The 19,835-nt window shown below is 37.4% G+C and overlaps 1 protein-coding gene across 3 annotated transcripts in view; it reads right to left on the bottom strand.

Moving 5' to 3' along the window:
- Positions 1-19,835, bottom strand: part of LRR (Leucine-rich repeat) — an 808,120-nt gene that overhangs the window by 642,828 nt on the left and 145,457 nt on the right. For all 3 annotated transcript variants that reach the window (XM_067142208.2, XM_067142207.2, XM_067142206.2), the window contains exon 6: positions 696-870. In XM_067142208.2, the coding sequence (XP_066998309.2) occupies positions 696-870 (175 nt within the window). The remainder of the gene's footprint in view (positions 1-695; positions 871-19,835) is intronic.

Here is a 19,835-nt window from a genome sequence, read left to right on the forward strand (position 1 = left end):
AATATAACCTCTGCAAATAAATTGCAAAAAATTATGTTGATAACCACATTAATATTTTCCCCATACAAATTATCGTATATTGCTCACTTCTGTTCTTTTTAAAGAATATATCTCACTGCTAGTCCAAGAACCACAACTGCTATAAAACCTTGCCAAATCTTTCCCAATCTTATCAAACCTTTGTCAAGATTTGACAACTTTTCTTGTGAAGTATTGAAGTGAAAGAAAATTTTGATGGTGTACAATAGGCATAAGAATGTTGGCACTTTTCTTGTGAAGTACTGAATTGAAGGTAAAATTTGACAGTGTGCAACAGGCATAAGAATGGAGGCATATAAAGAGAAGTATTCAAAGGATCAAAGGCAGGAAAATTTAATGAAAACTACAGGCTTTTACTGAATATGAAACAAAACCAGGCTTATCCAATAAGTGGCAAAGTTATTAGAATGAAGGTACTGGAGGTAGAATGCAAGTAACAGGAGGTATAAACAAATGATGACTGCACCACGGCTAATGGAGATTATGCCGATAAATAATTCAGGGCTTATTTAAATATTTTAGGTAAAGGAGTGCTCAAATATGTTGTAGTCACTTAATTTTTCTCCTATACACCTTATATGAAAGGCCAAGCTATATTCAGGCCAATATGGTACTTCACTTCCTTTGCTATATCAGTAAGACCTAGATGAACTTACCCAGGAAACTTCTTCACGATATGGCATGCCATGGTAATCGCACATACACGCATACTGCGTGGAGAAGCCTCCACATGGACCTAGTCCTCGCCCATCTCCACTGCGCCCAGCTTCTTCTCGATGAAGCTCTTGAATTTGTCGAGGTGGCTGAACATCAACTTTCCGAATGATGTGTCTAAAACGAGGAAAATAGTTTAAATGGTTAATGAGATATATATATTTTCTGGTAAAGTTCTTAAGAGCTAATTTAACAAAAGTTTCCTGGAGCAAACTAGATTGGCACTTTTGAGATCAGAGAGAACAAACTGTCATTTCACCCTTTTTTTTTTTTTTTTTTTTTTTTCATTGCTGTTCCTTCAACAAATGACAAGAGATAATTTTTTTTTTTTTTTTTACAATTTGCTTCACGGCGCACCAACACAGATAGGTCTTATGGCGACGATGGGGCGGGAGATGGCTGGAAGTGGGAAGGAAGTCGCCGTGGCCTTAATTAAGGTACAGCCCCAGCATTTGCCTGGTGTGAAAATGGGAAAACACGGAAAACCATCTTCAGGGCTGCCGACAGTGGGGTTCGAACACACTATCTCCCAAATACTGGATACTGTAAGTAAAACACTTTCAAGATTTAAATTATTGTGTCCACTTTTTCAATACAAATATATTTTTTAGTGATTAAATTCTACATGAATTAAAAACACCAGTTAGGGACATGTTTTGCCCTAGTTATGGGCATCTTCAGCCTAATACTAAATCATAAGGTCAAGAATTAAAACTATAAACATTGGAACTTAATAGTAAACTTAACTTAATACTAAATACAATGAATGGTCTTATGCTTTTTACATAGATTACAATATGTCCAGTATGAACAGTATGTACAATATGTACATTAACTTTGCCAGAATTTACGAACAATGAAATAATTTATTTAATGACTAAACATCCAAATTGTAGATTGGGTTAATCACAGCGTGAGTTGGGGTTTCTTCTTGACTAGAGATTTATCGCAGCGTGAGTTGGGGTTTCTTCAACTGTTATGGTCGCCTGAGTCGTAAGAATTGTTACAAAACAGGAACCTTGGTTAAAGTCGTTCATGTTAGGGTGTGAATCAGTTGAATATTCCTTTAGGAAGAAGCATGGTTATGTTTTAAGGTTGAAGCATGTATGTTGGAAACTATTGTTGATCGGATAAAAATATTTTGAATATTCTGTCATTCTTGTTGATTAACTTCCCTTTGGTGCATTGTTCAATCTTGGGAGGAATATGAGTTGTCCCTAACTGGATAAGAGAAATGAACGGGGAATTAGAATGATGAATGTGGAACCCAATATGATAATTGCAGAGTGAGTGTTTATCACATGAACTTGCTTGTCTTGTCGACGTTAGCTGGGATCAATTGTTCCGGTTGTGTCTGAACGACTAAGCTTGCTACTCCTAGTGTAGTATTGATGCTGTAACGGAGGGGTGGAGCGTGGAGGGGAAGGGGGAGTGAGTTTCAAATCGTGCGTCCGTGTTGTTGCTTGACAGGTGTTGGATTGGGCGGGCCTGGCATTAGGCGTGGCTATTGGAGCGCATGCGTTCTGTGATTTAAACATACTGGGCCGGGCTGAGTGGCTCAGATGGTTAAGGCGCTGGCCTTCTAACCCCAACTTGGCAGGTTCGATCCTGGCTCAGTCCGGTGGTATTTGAAGGTGTTCAAATACGACAGCCTCGTGTCGGTAGATTTACTGGCACATAAAAGAACTCCTGCGGGACCAAATTCCGGCACCTTGGCGTCTCCGAAGACCGTAAAAGTAGTTAGTGGGACGTAAAGCAAATAGCATTATTATTATTAAACATACTGGGAACTTTATTCTGATTTACGGCCTGGATTAACCTCGGAGTTGTCTCATAATGTACTCACTGTGTGAAAATTAATGTTGAAAATTTTGTATGAACATATCAAATATTTCTCAGATCGGTGCAAATCGGTCCAATTATTGGTGCAGTGCGTGATGACATATATTGTCAAACCTAAGGCAACGCAAGAGAAAATGGAATCTTTTTTCGCACATAGCAAGATAACATGATTCCACTCCACATCCACAGGAATTGTCCCATACTTGATAGCCATTTCTTCGGTTTACTCCCCAACAACCAGTGAGCAATAAAATTCCAATGAAGGCACGAATTTCAGTCTCGTCGGTAAGTCTTGCGGCTATCTCACGCACAAATTCCTTTTTCACCTCCTCAATATAAATGTTTGTATAGGTAGTAATGATTTTCACAATATTAGCATCAAAAACGAGTTCAAAACATTGAAGCTCTAGTGGGCATTTCTAGCACTCCCCTTCGGCCCTGGAAAGTGCATAACAATATTGTGTGTTCGAGTACGAAGATTGGGAGCAGCAATATCCTTTCTCCATCGAAAATTATCTTTGCTATAGTAAAACATGTTGCCTCGCATGTGTTCCTCTCCTTCAGAAGTCATATCGTCAGAATCCTCCATCACATTTGCATCCTCATCTATAATTCTCTCCGTGTCAGAGTTATGGATCTCCTCTGTCACGAGATCCTCCTCCCCTTCATCGCTATCACCACCCACCTCTGATTCTAGTTCACAGTCTTCATCCAACCATTCTACAATACGAAACTCATCACTAAAACCAGTAGATGTCACTTGAACGCGATCATGCCATAACACGGATAGGCGTGCAGGCTACAGTTGTAGCCCAACCGATTTTGAAGCGAGATTGTGAAAAGGGAACTTCAGTATGCAGTGCCAGAGCACACTAAATCCCGAGAGCAGAGTGATGAAGGAAGGTACTGATAATCTCACCCTCTACGGCCAGCAAGCCTAGGAGTGGGGGCGAAAACAAAATGGCTGGTCTACACCTGTAGCCCGCGCGCCTAACGGAGGGTTAATTAATCAACGTAGGTTTTCATGGCTCATTGTATTCAAATAAAAAAATAAATATGCAAACTGGATTAAAGCCACTTAAATATATTTAACAAAGCAGCTGAAGATGACCTGAGTAAAACGTCGAAACCGGTACTGTGATTTTACTGTGATACAGAAATGTTTTAGACACCTTATAAGATTCCCGTCTTTATATTTGTGTATGCTGAAATTCAGATAATGAACATTGTCGTAGTATCATATACATACATACATACATACATACATACATTATCATTATAGACTGTTATGTCTTTCAGCGTTCAGTCTGCAAGTCTCTGTAAATTTACTAAACATCGCCACAATCCTCTATTTGTAACGAAGGGTACGTTTATGCTGCAGCTTTGCTGCTGGCATATGAATGCTCGCTCTAGCCCCTGCAGCAGTCCCGCGCGCACGCTGCTGGCCGCTCTCAGGTGTAGTCGAAAATTCAAAACAGCAGAACTGATAGTTAAGGCTGTTTGTATTTTGCAAAACTGGTTATAGATATAGAGGGGCTGAACACTTATACTACAAAGACATACTTTCAAGAGCTACCCCGTCGAGGAGAAACAACGCAGCTCCAGCTGAAGCTTTTGAAGTGCGGAATAAATTCAGATTTTTTTAACAAGTGAGTCACAGTTCTGTTTGTGATACAATAATTTGGTGTACTGAATGTGTAATAAAAAGTGTAAAATGCCTCGCCTGGATTTTTCAGTGCATTTCTACTGCGGGACTTGATTGAAGAACAAAGTTATTATAAGTTTCATTTTCCGTATTGATTGGATTCAATGCACAGACAAGAAAGGTGTTCCACCGATCAATACTTATTTAATGTGAATGGACCGGTTTCATGGCCATCATCAGCTACTACATAACATTAATAGTCATTAGACAAAATTACAAAGATGTTACGTTAGATCATCCGGATGTCTAATGAAGAATGGAAGTAAAATATATTGCAGTATTGTTATGTTAAAATATCTGTGATTAAAGGTGGTGGTGATGGTTACAATAAACATATTAAGACATATAGGCCACAGTATAAAACACTTGAAAAATTTTAACACATTAAAACATAGTATATATTTAAAAAAAGTCTATTAAAATTTGAGTTCATGTTGTGTAGCATTCAATCTTCTTGAGGTTCTTGTGCTGGTTTAGTTGTATTAGGTGGTCATCGAGAATGTTCTATGGCTGATATACTTATATTGATGTGTTGTAAGAACTCTTGTCATTAATTTTTTTTTTTTTTTTTAATTGAGTACTGTGCAATTCAACTATTGATGTACTTCAGTAAGTTTTATATATACTGCGAGACAGGGTTTGGTTTTGGAGTAGTTGGTGGCAACACTTCTCTCGTCTATGCACGTTATGTGGTTGTTATCTGTAAAGATAAGTTAATGTACGGGTAAGTATAGTGTGTGTATGAAGGAATGCCTGGTGTATGTATGAAAATGAAAAGAGTATTTACTATTGTTGTTGTGGAGGATGTGTACCGATATGTTTGGAGACTTGCTGTGTTCTGCTACAAGTACGTCTGGGGCTCATGTTAGCTGTGGGGAGGGATGTAGGTAGAGGGGAAGGAGGAGTGGCTATTGTGGAGGTAGGGGCGGGGTTAGGCTTGTGATTCGTCGGTTTGTTAGGACGTGTGTTTATTATTTTGAGATAGTCATTCTTTATTGCAGGAATGGCTTTATCGAAGATGATGCTGGTTTTCTCTGTAATGTCGTTAATGTTATGATTGGGGTTAGCGTATTGGTCCAGAGAAATATAGAACTCTTCGGTTATGTTGAAGAGGGGGCCCTTAGAGTTTATGTTTAATATCGTCATGTCATTATTGATGTCTGTGAAACTATGCTTATTCCTTTTTAGCAAATAAAACAATACAAAACTCAATAGATTTTTGCAACAGAACCAAAGAACTAAAGATTGAACAACATCATACCTTGCTTCATTTGATATAACAAACATGTACCCTAACATTCCTATCAAACAAACAATCAAAATAATAGAATCTAACCTAAAAAACCATAGCAACTTGAGCACCTCAGAAATAGAAGAATTCATGAATCTACTCAAATTCGCCATAAACAATAACTACTTCAGATTTCATGATACCATATATCAGCAACAAGGCCTACCTAAGGGATCTCCTGCTTCTGGAATATTAGCAGAAACATATATAGACCACCTAGAACACACATCAATCAATAAAATAGATAACATATTTTTGGTGCAGATTTGTCGACGATATCTTCGTAATTATAGATAAGAGATCCACTAATGCAGATACTATACTAGACAAACTTAACACTTTAGACCCCCAAATTAAATTTACTAAAGAAACCGAAAATAACCGTACCTTAAATTACTTGGACTTGACAATAACCAGACCCGACAACCACTTATCTTACAAGATCTACAGGAAACCCACACACACTTTAAATACCATAAAAAATGACTCCATTCATCCTAACACACACAAAAGAGCAGCCTATTATAGCATGATATATAGAGCTTTCAATATCCCAATGACAATAGAAGATCAAAATAATGAATTAAAATTAATCCACGATACAGCCAAACATAACGGATACAGCAAGGAAATGGTCAACAAAATCATTTGCAAAATAAAATCCCAACCTAAAACTAAATTAATTAAAACAGCCAAACCCAAAAAAGATTATGTCCTATTTACCTTCAACAACACCAATATATATATATACTATAACTAATATTTTTAAGAAGCACAACCTGAAAATAGCATTCAAAACCACACACAACAGCACCAACACTATACACAACACCAAAACAGTCAATAATAATAATAATAATAATAATAATAATAATAATAATAATAATAATAATAATAATAACAAATACAACCAATCAGGTGTCTACCGTATCAAATGTAACAACTGTGACACAAGTTATATTGGACGTACAGGCAGAAACTTCACCATCCGCTACAATGAACACATAAATGCAGTAAAACACAACCATTTTTCATCAATAGGCCAACATGTAGAAGAATCTAAGCATAGTTTCACAGACATCAATAATGACATGACGATATTAAACATAAACTCTAAGGCCCCCCTGCTCAACATAACCGAAGATTTCTATATTTCTCTGGACCAATACGCTAACCCCATTCAAAACATTAACGACATTACAGAGAAAACCAGCATCATCTTTGATAAAGCCATTCCTGCAATAAAGAATGACTATCTCAAAATAATAAACACACGTCCTAACAAACCGACGAATCACAAGCCTAACCCCGCCCCTAACTCCACAATAGCCACTCCTCCTTCCCCTCTACCTACATCCCTCCCCACAGCTAACATGAGCCCAGACGTACTCGTAGCAGAACACAGCAAGTCTCCAAACATATCGGTACACATCCTCCACAACAACAATAGTAAATACTCTTTTCATTTTCATACATACACCAGGCATTCCTTCATACACACACTATACTTACCGGTGCATTAACTTATCTTTACAGATAACAACCACATAACGTGCATAGACGAGAGAAGTGTTGCCACCAACTACTCCAAAACCAAACCCTGTCTCGCAGTATATATAAAACTTACTGGAGTACATCAATAGTTGTTGCACAGTACTCAATTTTCAAAAAAAAAAAAATTTAATGACAAGAGTTCTTACAACACATCAATATAAGTATATCAGCCATAGAACATTCTCGATGACCCCCTAATACAACTAAACCAGCACAAGAACCACAAGAAGATTGAATGCTACACAACATGAAATCAAATTTTAATAGACTTTTTTTAAATATATACTATGTTTTAATGTGTTAAAATTTTTCAAGTGTTTTATACTGTGGCCTATATGTCTTCATATTTTTAATGTACTCATATCCAAGTACACTCAATAAGTTTTAGTTTATTGTAACCATCACCGCCACCTTTAATCACAGGTATTTTAACATAACAATACTGCAATATATTTTACTTCCATTCTTCATTGGACATCCGGATGATCTAACGTAACATCTTTGTAATTTTGTCTAATGACTATAAATGTTATGTAGTAGCTGATGATGGCCATGAAACCGGTCCATTCACAATAAATAAGTACTGATCGGTAGAACACCTTTCTTGTCTGTACACTGAAGAATGAAGTTACAAATGTTTCATTTCGTAATTTAATAGTGTACTTTTGAATAATGTAAAATAAGGGGTTATGGAGTATCTCATTTTGACTTTAGTTAGGTCTCTTAAACAAAAATTATTTACATATTTTTTTAAAACTTCCTTTACGTCGCACCGTCACAGATAGGTCTTATGGCGACGATGGGACTGGAAAAGGCTAGGAGTCAGAAGGAAGCGGCCGTGCCCTTAATTAAGGTACAGCCCCAGGATTTGCCTGGTATGAAAATGGGAAACCACGGAAAACCATCTTCAGGGCTGCCGACAATGGGGTACAAACCAATTATCTCCCAGATGCAAGCTCACAACTACGTGGCCCTAACCGCATGGCCAACTCACCCGGTAAATGAATTTAAAGTTTGAAAAGAATAACTGTTGAATTTTCCATGAAAAACGGGGTACTTCATATAAATCACCTGCTTGTAATGATAGAGGTCCCCTAAATAGCAAGAATAAAGGAACAAAGTTGACATAATAAATATGTCATTCTCGTCAGGGTATTTTCCGTGTGAGTGGAAGAAAGGTTACGTCATACCAGTGTTCAAGAAAGATTTCAAGAGAAAAATCAGGAGAAATTTCGCAGCGAATCGCGACGTATTCCGACACATCACTGATGGCAGAACATGTACAAATTCATTATAATTCAATACATTAACAATTCTATTTGCCCATATATATTTTTCATCATTTACATGTGAATACTAAATACTGGACATACCTGAACTGTAAGAACATGTGACTTCTCATCCTTCAACATGGTGATCCCATTAAGACTAATTGTTGTTCAACACACCAGTAGCTGACTTAGCCCTCTTCAGAAACTTGGAACTAAATTTTTGCTCAAAGCACTTGCCTTGCTGAACTGATTTCAAGGTTAAAAGTTTCTCCAAAGTTTGTTCAGACAGCAAGGATCTGAACTGTGCTTTTGTCTTTGTGACTCTGCTAAAAATCCTTTCACATTCTGCACTGCTATGTGGAATTGATAAAATAGCAAGCATCACCTTAGAAAGTCTGTCATATTTAAGTACACCATCAGCTGATTTCATCTGACCTACCAATGCCCATTGAACATCAATTCTTCCTTTTGCCAGGTCTGTTTCTTCGAGCTGGATGTTACAGAACTGGGAGTGCAGAATAACAGTTTCTTTATCCAAATATTCCATTTCACTAGTCAAAATGTTTGGACACTTGTTAATGAAAAAACTAAGGCTAGAAAATGATGCCTTACTTATAGCAGAAATATTTGCAAATTCTGCATTAATTAATTAAAATTTCATCTTTGAATGGAAATTTGTGTACCATGTAGCCACACGATGAAGAGAAACACTTTCTAACAGACTTAAAGAATATGCACTTTTCCTCAGACTTCAAGGTGTTCACTAAAACAAACGCAGAGTTCCCTATCATCAGATCACAATCATCCTTTTGATTTGCTGGAGTATGATAATATACATCAAGAAGAGAGAAGGATCTTTTAATAACGTCTGGTTTCACAAACCTTGTCATCACATTCTTCAATAGTTCCTCCAAAACTGACCTCAATACGTGGATGTACGGCATACTTGACTGAAGAGCTATGTTTGGGTTCTCAAAGATATCCATAAAACTTGAGGGGAACAGATTTATGTAAATTTGATGAAAGGAACATGAAAAGTTGTTCTTCACGTGACAATGCATGGCTCTTAGTGCCATAAGTAGTTTCATTTTTTTTAGTGAAACTGATGACTGGGTTTTCCTTTCAACTGAGGAGTGAGGTGAAATGTTATGACAATCCTTAACCTTTTCAGACAAACAAGACACATCTGCACTTAAACTGTGCTTAGGAATTTTGTAAGTCTTCAAAGTTCCCATCTGAGAATCCTTACTCACAATTTCGCTCCTGAATAATGTAATCAAAGGGTCCCACTGAAGCAAAATCCTATCTAAACACCTTCTTAGTGATAACCATCGAGTAGGCACATGCTTCAGAATTTTCCTGATCTCTGTGTTGTGTAAAGTCTGAAATTCTCTAAACTTTTCTTTCCTCTTTGCACTTCTTTCCAGATAATAAAATATATCAATTATACTTTCATCTACATTTACGGGCAAGCACGCCGCACCCTTCTCGGCAGCAAGATTAATTAGGTGACAAGAGCAGCCTACGATGATTATGTTACTATTTTCCCGCTTCAAACATCCTGCCACACCATTCTTTAATCCTACCATTACTGAAGCATTATCAGCACCAAGAGCTAGGCAGTTTTTTAATGGAATGCAGAATTCCTGAAAAGTTGAGAGCAAAAGATTGGCAATGTTAGCGCCAGTAGCATCCCCCTCTAAATTCGGCACAGAGAGTAGACAACTCTGAATTTCATTGAGTTCAGGCCTAAAAAATGTTAGAACAATGGGATATATCTTCAAGTCGCTTTTATTGCTACCATCAGTAGCAACAGAAAATGCATTCACCTGCAAAAGTGATACAATTTTCGCCCTTTCTTCCATGCACATTTCTGCAATGATACCCGCTGTTTCGTTCTAGCACACCCATATCGTTTAGCGATTTCCGAATCAGGAAACATTTTGCGAAATAAAGGTCCTGCGTGATCGGCACAATTTACAGGCAGGTTATGTTCTACCATAAATGACGTAAATAACGCCTCGGCATTCGTCACAGGATTTACATCTTGGTTTTTACATGAAAAGTTCAGTTTCTGGTTTCTTTCTACACACTGGACACTCTCCTTATGTTTTTTCATTTGCATATGCTTGAGTATATCGCATTTCCCACCATGCACAACTGAAAAATCACACCTACATATAGTACAGAATGTGAACGTTGGTCCCTTTCTGGATTCACTCAAACACGGAAACTCTTCCCTATAAGCAATTTTAAACACTGCATCATATTTCTCTTTTGACATTTTGGCCAAAACAAATATTAAGGTACAACACGAGCACTTCTGCAGGTCTTGCCCTGGGTAGAACGACTATGGTGAGCTACTTCTGAGGTTAGGTTACTCCAAAGAAAATGTTACTCGCTTGACTCGCTTGCAAAGAGAATGACTATTATAGACAAAAGAGCAGCACATGACTGGCCACTGTGCTCCGTACTGCCATCTGGTATCATTATTAGAACTATCAACCAGCCATACTCAGCCATATATCGATAGAACGAGGAAATCCGCGGGAGTTTAAAATAATACGAAAATTACGGATATTGCTCTGAAAATCGGGAGATCGGACCCAGAGATCGGGAGTCTCCCGCTCAAATCGGGAGACTTGGCACGTCTGTTTATACATAATACATAAAAGTCAATGGTACAAGTTTCACCCTTTTTCTTACGGGCATCATCAGCCTATATCAATCTTAAAAATTAATGGATATGGAATCTTTCCAATCTTATAAACTATAGAGTAAAATGTTGGACAATTATTTCATAAATATTGTACTATAACGTCTAAAAATATACCACCCTACTTCCGGTGTCCCCCAAGGCTCTTTACTGGGCCCTCTTTTGTCATATTCATAAATGATATAACATCAGTTAAAAAACACAGTAATTGCCTTCTCTATGCTGACGATCGAAAGATCTTTAAGGTAATCAAAAGTGAGTTGGACTGTAAGTTGTTACAGTCTGACTTAAACGTACTAAGTAACTGGTGTAAAAAGTGGCTGCTTGGTTTGAATAATTCAAAATGCAACGCAATTACATTTTCTCGCAAGTTAGAACCAGTAAATTACCCTTACCATTTATGCAATTTACAAATAGCTCGTGTGAATGAAATAAATGATCTTGGTGTGACACTTTCAAACTGCTACGGTCTTTCCTTCGAGAAACATTTAGACAAGATTTCTAGGAAACGGTTTAAATTACTTGGCTTTCTGAAAAGAAATTGTGCCGAATTTGTTTCTCCTAGAACTCTAATATCTTTGTTTTGCACTCTAATCAGGCCATCGTTAGAATACTGTTGCGAGGTGTGGCTGCCTTCTCAGCAGTATTTAATACAAAACTTGGAAAGAGTCCAAATAAGATTCATGAAATGGATCAGCTACAAGGGTTTGGGCATTTCTCTCTCTTCTTCCGATTACGAGTCGTTTTGTGAAACTATGAGCATGAGGACATTGCACTCAAGTCGCAGATGTGCCAATGCCCTCTTTCTTTATAAGTGTCTGACTAAAAGAGTGGATTGCTCAACATTACTGGAGCTGGTTCCATTACATGTTCCTCGTCGCAATACTAGGCAAAGGTATATTTTTCATCTGCCTAAAGTGAGAACTGTGGCTCGGGCTAACTCATGGCTTGTGAGGGCACTAACATCACTGAATGAGGTGGGTGAATCAGTGGACAAATAACCTGTTGATGATAAATAAATCTATTCTATTCATGATGATCCGCATGACGCATTGCGTTCAAAAACAGGTTCAGATAGCAAGTGATCACTGAACATGTGTGTAGAGTGCAAAAACAGGAAGAGTGGGAAATCAGGTGACCTTGAAAGAAGCAATCACAGTCCAAGTTACAGGATAGCCGGCAATGTGGCAGGCTTGAAAATCAAACATGTTTGAGACCATGGATGTGGCGAGAATAGCAGCCAGCAGCGCAGCTATAAGCCGGGCTCCAGGGTAAAAGCACCGATTGAGATCCATTGGTTTGTTTCATCATCGCCTAACATCGAGCAGCGAGGCTTGGCAATGTGCCAGCAGCGAAGCTGCAGCATAAAAGTACCCCAATGCTGTGGTCTCATTTAGTTCTATACCTCTTATCTTTAAATCGTTAGAAACTGAATCTAACCATTGTCGTCTTGGTCTCCCTCTACTTCTCTTATCCTCCGTAACAGAGTCCATTATTCTACTAGGTAACCTATCCTCCTCCATTCGCCTCACATGACCAACCATCAAAGCCGGTTTATACATACAGCTTCATCCATCGAGTTCATTCCTAAATTAGCCTTTATCTCCTCATTCAAAGTACTCTCCTGTCATTGTTCCCACCTGTTTGTACCAGCAATCATTATCGGTACTTTCAGGTCTGTCACTTCTAACTTATTCATAAGATACCCTGAGTCCACCCAGCCTTCGCTCCCGTAAAGCAAAGTTGGTCTGAAAACAGACCGATGTAAAGATAGTTTCGTCTGGGAGCTGAATTCCTTCTTACAGAATACTGCTGATCGCAACTGCGAGCTCACTGCATTAGCTTTACTACACCGTGATTCAATCTCACTCACTATATTACCATCCTGGGAGAAAACACAACCTAAATACTTGAAATTATCAATCTGTTCTAGCTTTGCATCACCAATCTGACATTCAATTCTGTTGAATTTCTTACCTACTGATATCAATTTAGTCTTCGAAAGGCTAATTTTCATACCATACTCATTGCACCTATTTTCAAGTTCCAAGATATTTGACTGCAGGCTTTCGGCACAATCTGCCATTAAGACCAAGTTGTCAGCACAGGCCAAACTGCTTACTACATTTCCACCTAACTGAATCCCTCCTTTCCATTTTATACCTTTCAGCAGATGATCCATGTAAACTACGAACAGCAAAGGTGAAAAGATTACAGCCTTGTCTAACCCCTGTAAGTACCCTGAACCAAGAACTCATTCTACCATCAATTCTCACTGAAGCCCAATTGTCAACATAAATGCCTTTGATTGATTTTAATAATCTACCTTTAATTCCATAGTCCCCCAGTATGGCGAACATCTTTTCCCTCACTACCCTGTCGTATGCTTTCTCTAGATCTACGAAACATAAACACAACTGCCTATTCCTCTCGTAGCATTTTTCAATTACCTGCCGCATACTGAAAATCTGATCCTGACAGCCCCTATGTGGTCTGAAACCACACTGGTTTTCATTTAACTTCCTCTCAACGACTGATCGCATCCTCCCTTCCACGATGCCTGTGAATTCTTTGCCTGGAAAACTAATCAATGAGATACCTCGATAGATGTTGCAATCCTTCCTGTTCCCTTGCTTATAGATAGGTGCAATTACTGCTTTTGTCCAATCTAAAGGTACCTTACTAACACTCCATGCTAATCTTATTATTCTAGGAAGCCATTTCATCCCTGCCTTCCCACTATACTTCACCATTTCAGGTATAATTCCATCTATTCCTGTTGCTTTATGACAATGGAGTTTATTTACCATCCTTTCCACTTCCTCAAGTGTTAGGATCATATAAACACGAAATAAAATATTAGTATATATCCAGCATGGTACAAGTTGACTATATCACCACAACTGCCGAAATTAAGTCCAATATTTCAAAACTTCCCTTCGATAAATGCAATGACATCAGATTAGACTGGAAATTCCAAAGGGGCTAAGTACCAAAATGAAAGTGTTGACAGACTTAACTGAACAACTAGTAAGCACATTGTGTCAAAACGAAAATGATAATTTAGAAAAGGGCGAAGTCCATTCATCTTTTGATGATGAAAGGGGTAAGTCCATTTTTCTTCTGATGTAAAAAAAATATTACAATGGCAAGAGAATGTGGAAGGAGAGTAACAAATATCTTCTTGTGACATTTTACACACTTTTAACTACAAATGTCCTAGCAAAACTTCCTATGTTCTTCAGGTAAATACTGAATCATGCTTAAAAGGTCTTTCTTCTCCTTTGAAATACACTGGCGGTTCTCAACTTGCTTTACTTCAATATGTTGGAAATCTGAAACAGATTTTCCCTTCTTCAGGACATTAAATGTCGTCCACTCTTCAAGCGCATTTACTCTGATCCAAGATGCAGTTGATATATTCAGTTTGTTGGTGGTGAGCAAGTTATCTTCTGCTGTGTAAAAGTCCAGAAAGTGAGAGTCATTCATTTCCAAAATTCTGAATTGCTTTACATGACGTGATGATCTCACTAACTTCATCAGATCATCGGGAATAAAACACTTCACTGTCTTCTTTCTCTTTTCGATCGTTGCAAAATCTCGATAGCATGCCAGAAAGCTATGTCCAGATATGAGATATTTATGGTCAATACATTCAAACACACCACAAGAAACAAGGAACATATACATGAATAGCATTATTTTGTTTATATTTTATGCGGAGCAGTTGTCACTCCATACACACATCTTTGTCTTCAATGTAATGATATGTAGTTGATTGAAAAATGTAAATAAACAGGACACGATTTCACTGGCTCCCCTGCCACTTTCACTCTCATTCCACATACACATCGTTGTGTCACCAGAGTCATGCATATGTACTCCAAAATTGTAACATGAGAGTTGCCTTAGATAGAACATATCTGAATGTGTAAGGAATGGTACAAACATTACCTGTTGGAGATCTATGGATACAGTGCACGTATCACTATCTCGTAAAGTTGCAAAAATTGCATTACTTCTTAACAGCGATGCGGCTTTTTCGGCTTTGTGATGGTGCACCTCAAGTTCTTGCTTAGCTTTGTAAGCATTCTGGTGATTTGGCTTAGCTTCTAGAACAAATCGGTCACATGTTCGGCATGTATCTGATCGTGGCTTTCGGAAGGATACGTGCGGAAACAAAGATGATTATATCAAAAAAACTGAAGACTTCTTTTCTGTTAACACACATACCATAGTAAATAAAGACCCAATCCCTAAAATCCAACGAGGTTTAAAGAATTTATTGAAAATTTGTCCTTACTTTTACAAGAACATGAATATCGTGTGTGTGCTAAGGGCTTTACGTCGCGCCGACACAGATAGGTCTTATGGCGACGATGGGATAGGAAGGGCCTAGGAGTTGGAAGGAAGCGGCCGTGGCCTTAATTAAGGTACAGCCCCAGCATTTGCCTGGTGTGAAAATGGGAAACCACGGAAAACCATTTTCAGGGCTGCCGATAGTGGGATTCGAACCTACTATCTCCCGGATGCAAGCTCACAGCCGCGCGCCTCTACGCGCACGGCCAACTCGCCAGGTAACATGAATATCACAAACTTACATTAATGAATAATGTAATAATGTAATAATGTAATAATGGACGTAGGACTCATACCAAAAATGCTTAGTAAGAGGGTCACACAAGACAACAAATTATACAGAAAAACTAAAGTTGATGAATTTGGGACTTATCACAATTCAGTTGCTGGATAAGTGAAGTAATATGGATACACTTTGGGCTAAATTTAAAGGAATCATTTGGGAAGGAGAGAAGAGATTTGTACCTGTTAAGAAGGGTAAAATGACCTCAGACCCTGTTTATTATACAAGGGAAATAAGAAAATTAAAAAGAAAACGCAGAATAGTAAACATGAAAATCAAAGACGGTAGGGAGAATAGAGAAACTAGAAAACAGCTAATGAGGAAATTCCTTATTTTAACTACCATTTTATAACTATATTTGCATTTCATATATATATTAAAAAATATATAAATTAATACTGATCTGCATTTAGGGCAGTCGCCCAGGTGGCAGATTCCCTATCTGTTGCTCTCCTAGCCTTTTCCTAAACAATTTCAAAGGAATTGGAAATTTATTGAAACTGAACTGAAGGGAACTGAATAGAGTGAAAAAGGCAGCAAAAGAGAAATATATGAATGGCATACTTCAAGAGGGTAATGACCACAAAGGGAAATGGGAAAAGCTGTATTCATATATTATGAATCAAAAAGGAAAAGGAATCCAAATTCCTACAATGGTGGGAGAAGGGGGTGAACACTATTTAACAGATACTGAGAAAGCAAATCTATTTAGTACGGAATTCAGAGATTCAGTAGAAGATTATCAGGAGTTGGAAACAGTAACAGAAGATAGAGAGGGAGAGACACATAGGGAAACAAGAAGCTTCTCATTCACAAATGAAGATATTTTCAGAGGAATCCAACTGATATTTTCAGAGGAATCCAACTGCTTCAGCAAGGAAAAGCAGCAGGAAGTGATCAAATTACTGGGGAGGTATTAAAGACAATGGGGTGGTACATAGTGCTTTATTTAAAATTTCTCTTTGACTATGTCATAAAATAATAATGTAATACCAAAAGAATGGAAGGAATCTATAATAATACCAATTTATAAAGGAAAGGGTGATAAAAGGAAACCAGAGAACTACAGACCAATCAGCGTGACCAGTATAGTTTGTAAAATACTGGAGAGTTTAATAGCAAAGTACATCAGAGGGATATGTGATGATAAAAATTGGTTCATGAGGAGCCAGTATGGATTTAAAAAGAAATTTTCTTGTGAGGCACAACTGGTGGGATTTCAGCAGGACATATCAGATCAGTTGGATTCAGGAGGTCAGTTAGACTGCATAGCCATAGATCTTGCCAAAGCCTTTGATAGAGTGGAACATGGAATATTATTAAAGAAATTGGAGGGAATAGGACTGGACGTAAGGGTTATACGTTGGATAAGAACATTTCTAAATTCAAAGGTTCAGAGAGTCAAAGTAGGAAATAATATATCACAGGAAGAGAAAGTTTGGAAGGGAATTGCACAGGGTAGTATAATCGGGCCATTACTTTTCTTAATATACACAAATGATTTAGGGAACAATATAACATCAAAAATAAGATTGTATGCAGATGACATAAATAACATTGAGGATTGTTCAGAATTACAAAGGGACCTTGAGAGTATCCATCAATGGATTGAAGAAAATAATATGAAGGATAATGGAGGCAAATCAAATGTTACAACATTTACAAACAGGAACTTTAAAACTGAATTTGAATATACTTTGGATGAGGTAGTTATCCCAAAAGATGGCAAGTGCAAATACTCAGGTGTGAGATTTGAAAATAATTTACACTGGAAGGGTCATGTTGATGACACTGTTGGGAAAGCATACAGATTGTTACAGGTCATAATGAGGCTACTTAAAGGATGCAACAAAGAATTAAAAGAAAAAAGTTACTTAAGTATGGTTCGTCCATTATTGGAATATGCAAACAGTGTTTGGGAACCTCACCAAGAAAACCTAATAAAAGAAATAGATAGTGTGCAGAGGAAAGCAGCAAGATTTGTAACAGGGGATTTCAGGATAAAGAGTAGTGTATCAGAAATTTTAGAGGAACATGGGTGGGAAACTTTAAGAGAAGGGAGAAAACTAGACTTATAGGATTATATAGAGCCTATACAAGAGAAGCAGCATGGGGAGAAATCCGTGAGAGGCTTCAGTTGGAAAATAATTATATCGGCAGAACTGACCACAAGTATAAAATTAGAAGGAAATTTAGCAGAAGCGATTGGGGTAAATTTTCATTCATTGGGAAGCGCGTGAAGGAGTGGAAGAGTTTACCAGGGGTAGTGTTTGATCCTTTTCCAAAATCTGTACAGATATTCAAGAAGAGAATAAACAGCAACAGGGAAAATAAATGAAATGTTAGAGGGCATTCCACCAGAGCAGGTTATTGTAAATAAAAAATGTGTGCGGAAAAATTAATTCCAGCCCCTGGTCCATGGAGTTTGGACAGCCAAAGTAGGGGACTGCCTGTAGGGGTGAAGTACAGTGGGGACTTCGGGGGCCCTGGGACCACTACGGTAGCTGTGAAGGCCCTTCAGGAACTCTGAAAAGTGGTGGCAAAAGGGGCTCTGGTTAAGACGCAGCAGGTCATTATGCTACTTAGGTTACAAAATGGGTTTTAAAAAAAGTAAATAAATGCAATGTAAATTTTAATCTTATACCAGTTGCATAGTATTATTTTAAGTATTCCACATACTGTATATGAGTTGACTATGATTGTAAGTATAGGAGATATAAGTAGAATTTTGTAAACAATATAAATTAATCAAGGATGATCTGTTTGTTTAAAAGAAAAAATTGTTTTACATACTATCCACTTTCAATTAATTGGAAAAAATTGTTAGTGTAAATTGTATATTATTGTATTCTAGAAACATTTTCTTCTTATCTTGTTAATTTAAAATTTAGTGCCTGACAATAATGTATTTTAGTGTACCATTTGCCACCGAGGTAGACACCTCATTTGCAAATAGAGAGATTTTGATTTGATTTGATTTGATTTGATTTGATTTGATTTGATTTGATTTGATTTGATTTGATTTGATTTGATTTGATTTGATAACAAATTTTACCATCAAATGGGCCTTGCAATGGGTGACCTGATTTCGGGCATTTTTGCTAATATTTTCATGGACAATCTAAAAATTACTAAATGAGGCCACAACACTAGTTGCAAATCGAGGACTGTGGTGACGTTTAGTAAATTCACAGAGGCTTGCAGACTGAATGCTGAAAGGCATAACAGTCTATAATGATAATGTATGTATGTATGTATGTATGTATGTATGTATGTATGTATGTATGTATGTCTAAAAACTAACAAGATAATTAACAGAATCAATGGTCTTCAATTGTGGCTGAGATATGTGGATGATACGTTCGCCATCATCGACAAACATCAAAATAAAAGTGATAATATATTAACGTTCCTCAATGACCTCGACAATATATCAAATGATATAGACGTTGATTCCCATAGGGAATCTGAAATATTTGTCCCGAATGAGTAAATTTATAATACCAATATAAATGGTCCGTTATTGGACATTATAAATTTTTCCAGTTGCTAGGTACCAACTGACAAGCCCAAACTAGCACACGAGGGTGAAACGCTGGTAACCAGGAATGAGTTAGCTGGAAAATTTATGATGTCCAATAATGGACCATTTATATTGGTATTAATAATATTAAGTTCACTGAGGAGGACGAATCCAATAATTCCATATTTATAGGAAACCTTTGTCCGCTCCGCTGACTATAAAGAATGATTCTCTGCACCCACATTCTCATAAGCAAGCAAACTTCTATAGTTTAATTCATAGAGCCTTAAAAATTCCACTTTCAAATGCTAATAGAAAAAAAAATTCAGATATATTAAAAAATTGGTTAAACTTAACGGCTACAAATCTGATATGACTAATAAAATTATAGGTTATAGGTAACATCAAACTAAGAACTGCCAAAAAATTAACCCCTGAAACCCCCCCCCCCCCCCCAAAAAAGGTTTCACTGCCTTTACCTTTACTAACCCAACCCGTTGAAGAAGTACGACTTCAAAATTGCGTACAGAACCTGTAA

This window comes from Anabrus simplex, chromosome 2 (assembly GCF_040414725.1).
Source record: "Anabrus simplex isolate iqAnaSimp1 chromosome 2, ASM4041472v1, whole genome shotgun sequence".
Lineage (NCBI taxonomy): Eukaryota > Metazoa > Arthropoda > Insecta > Orthoptera > Tettigoniidae > Anabrus > Anabrus simplex.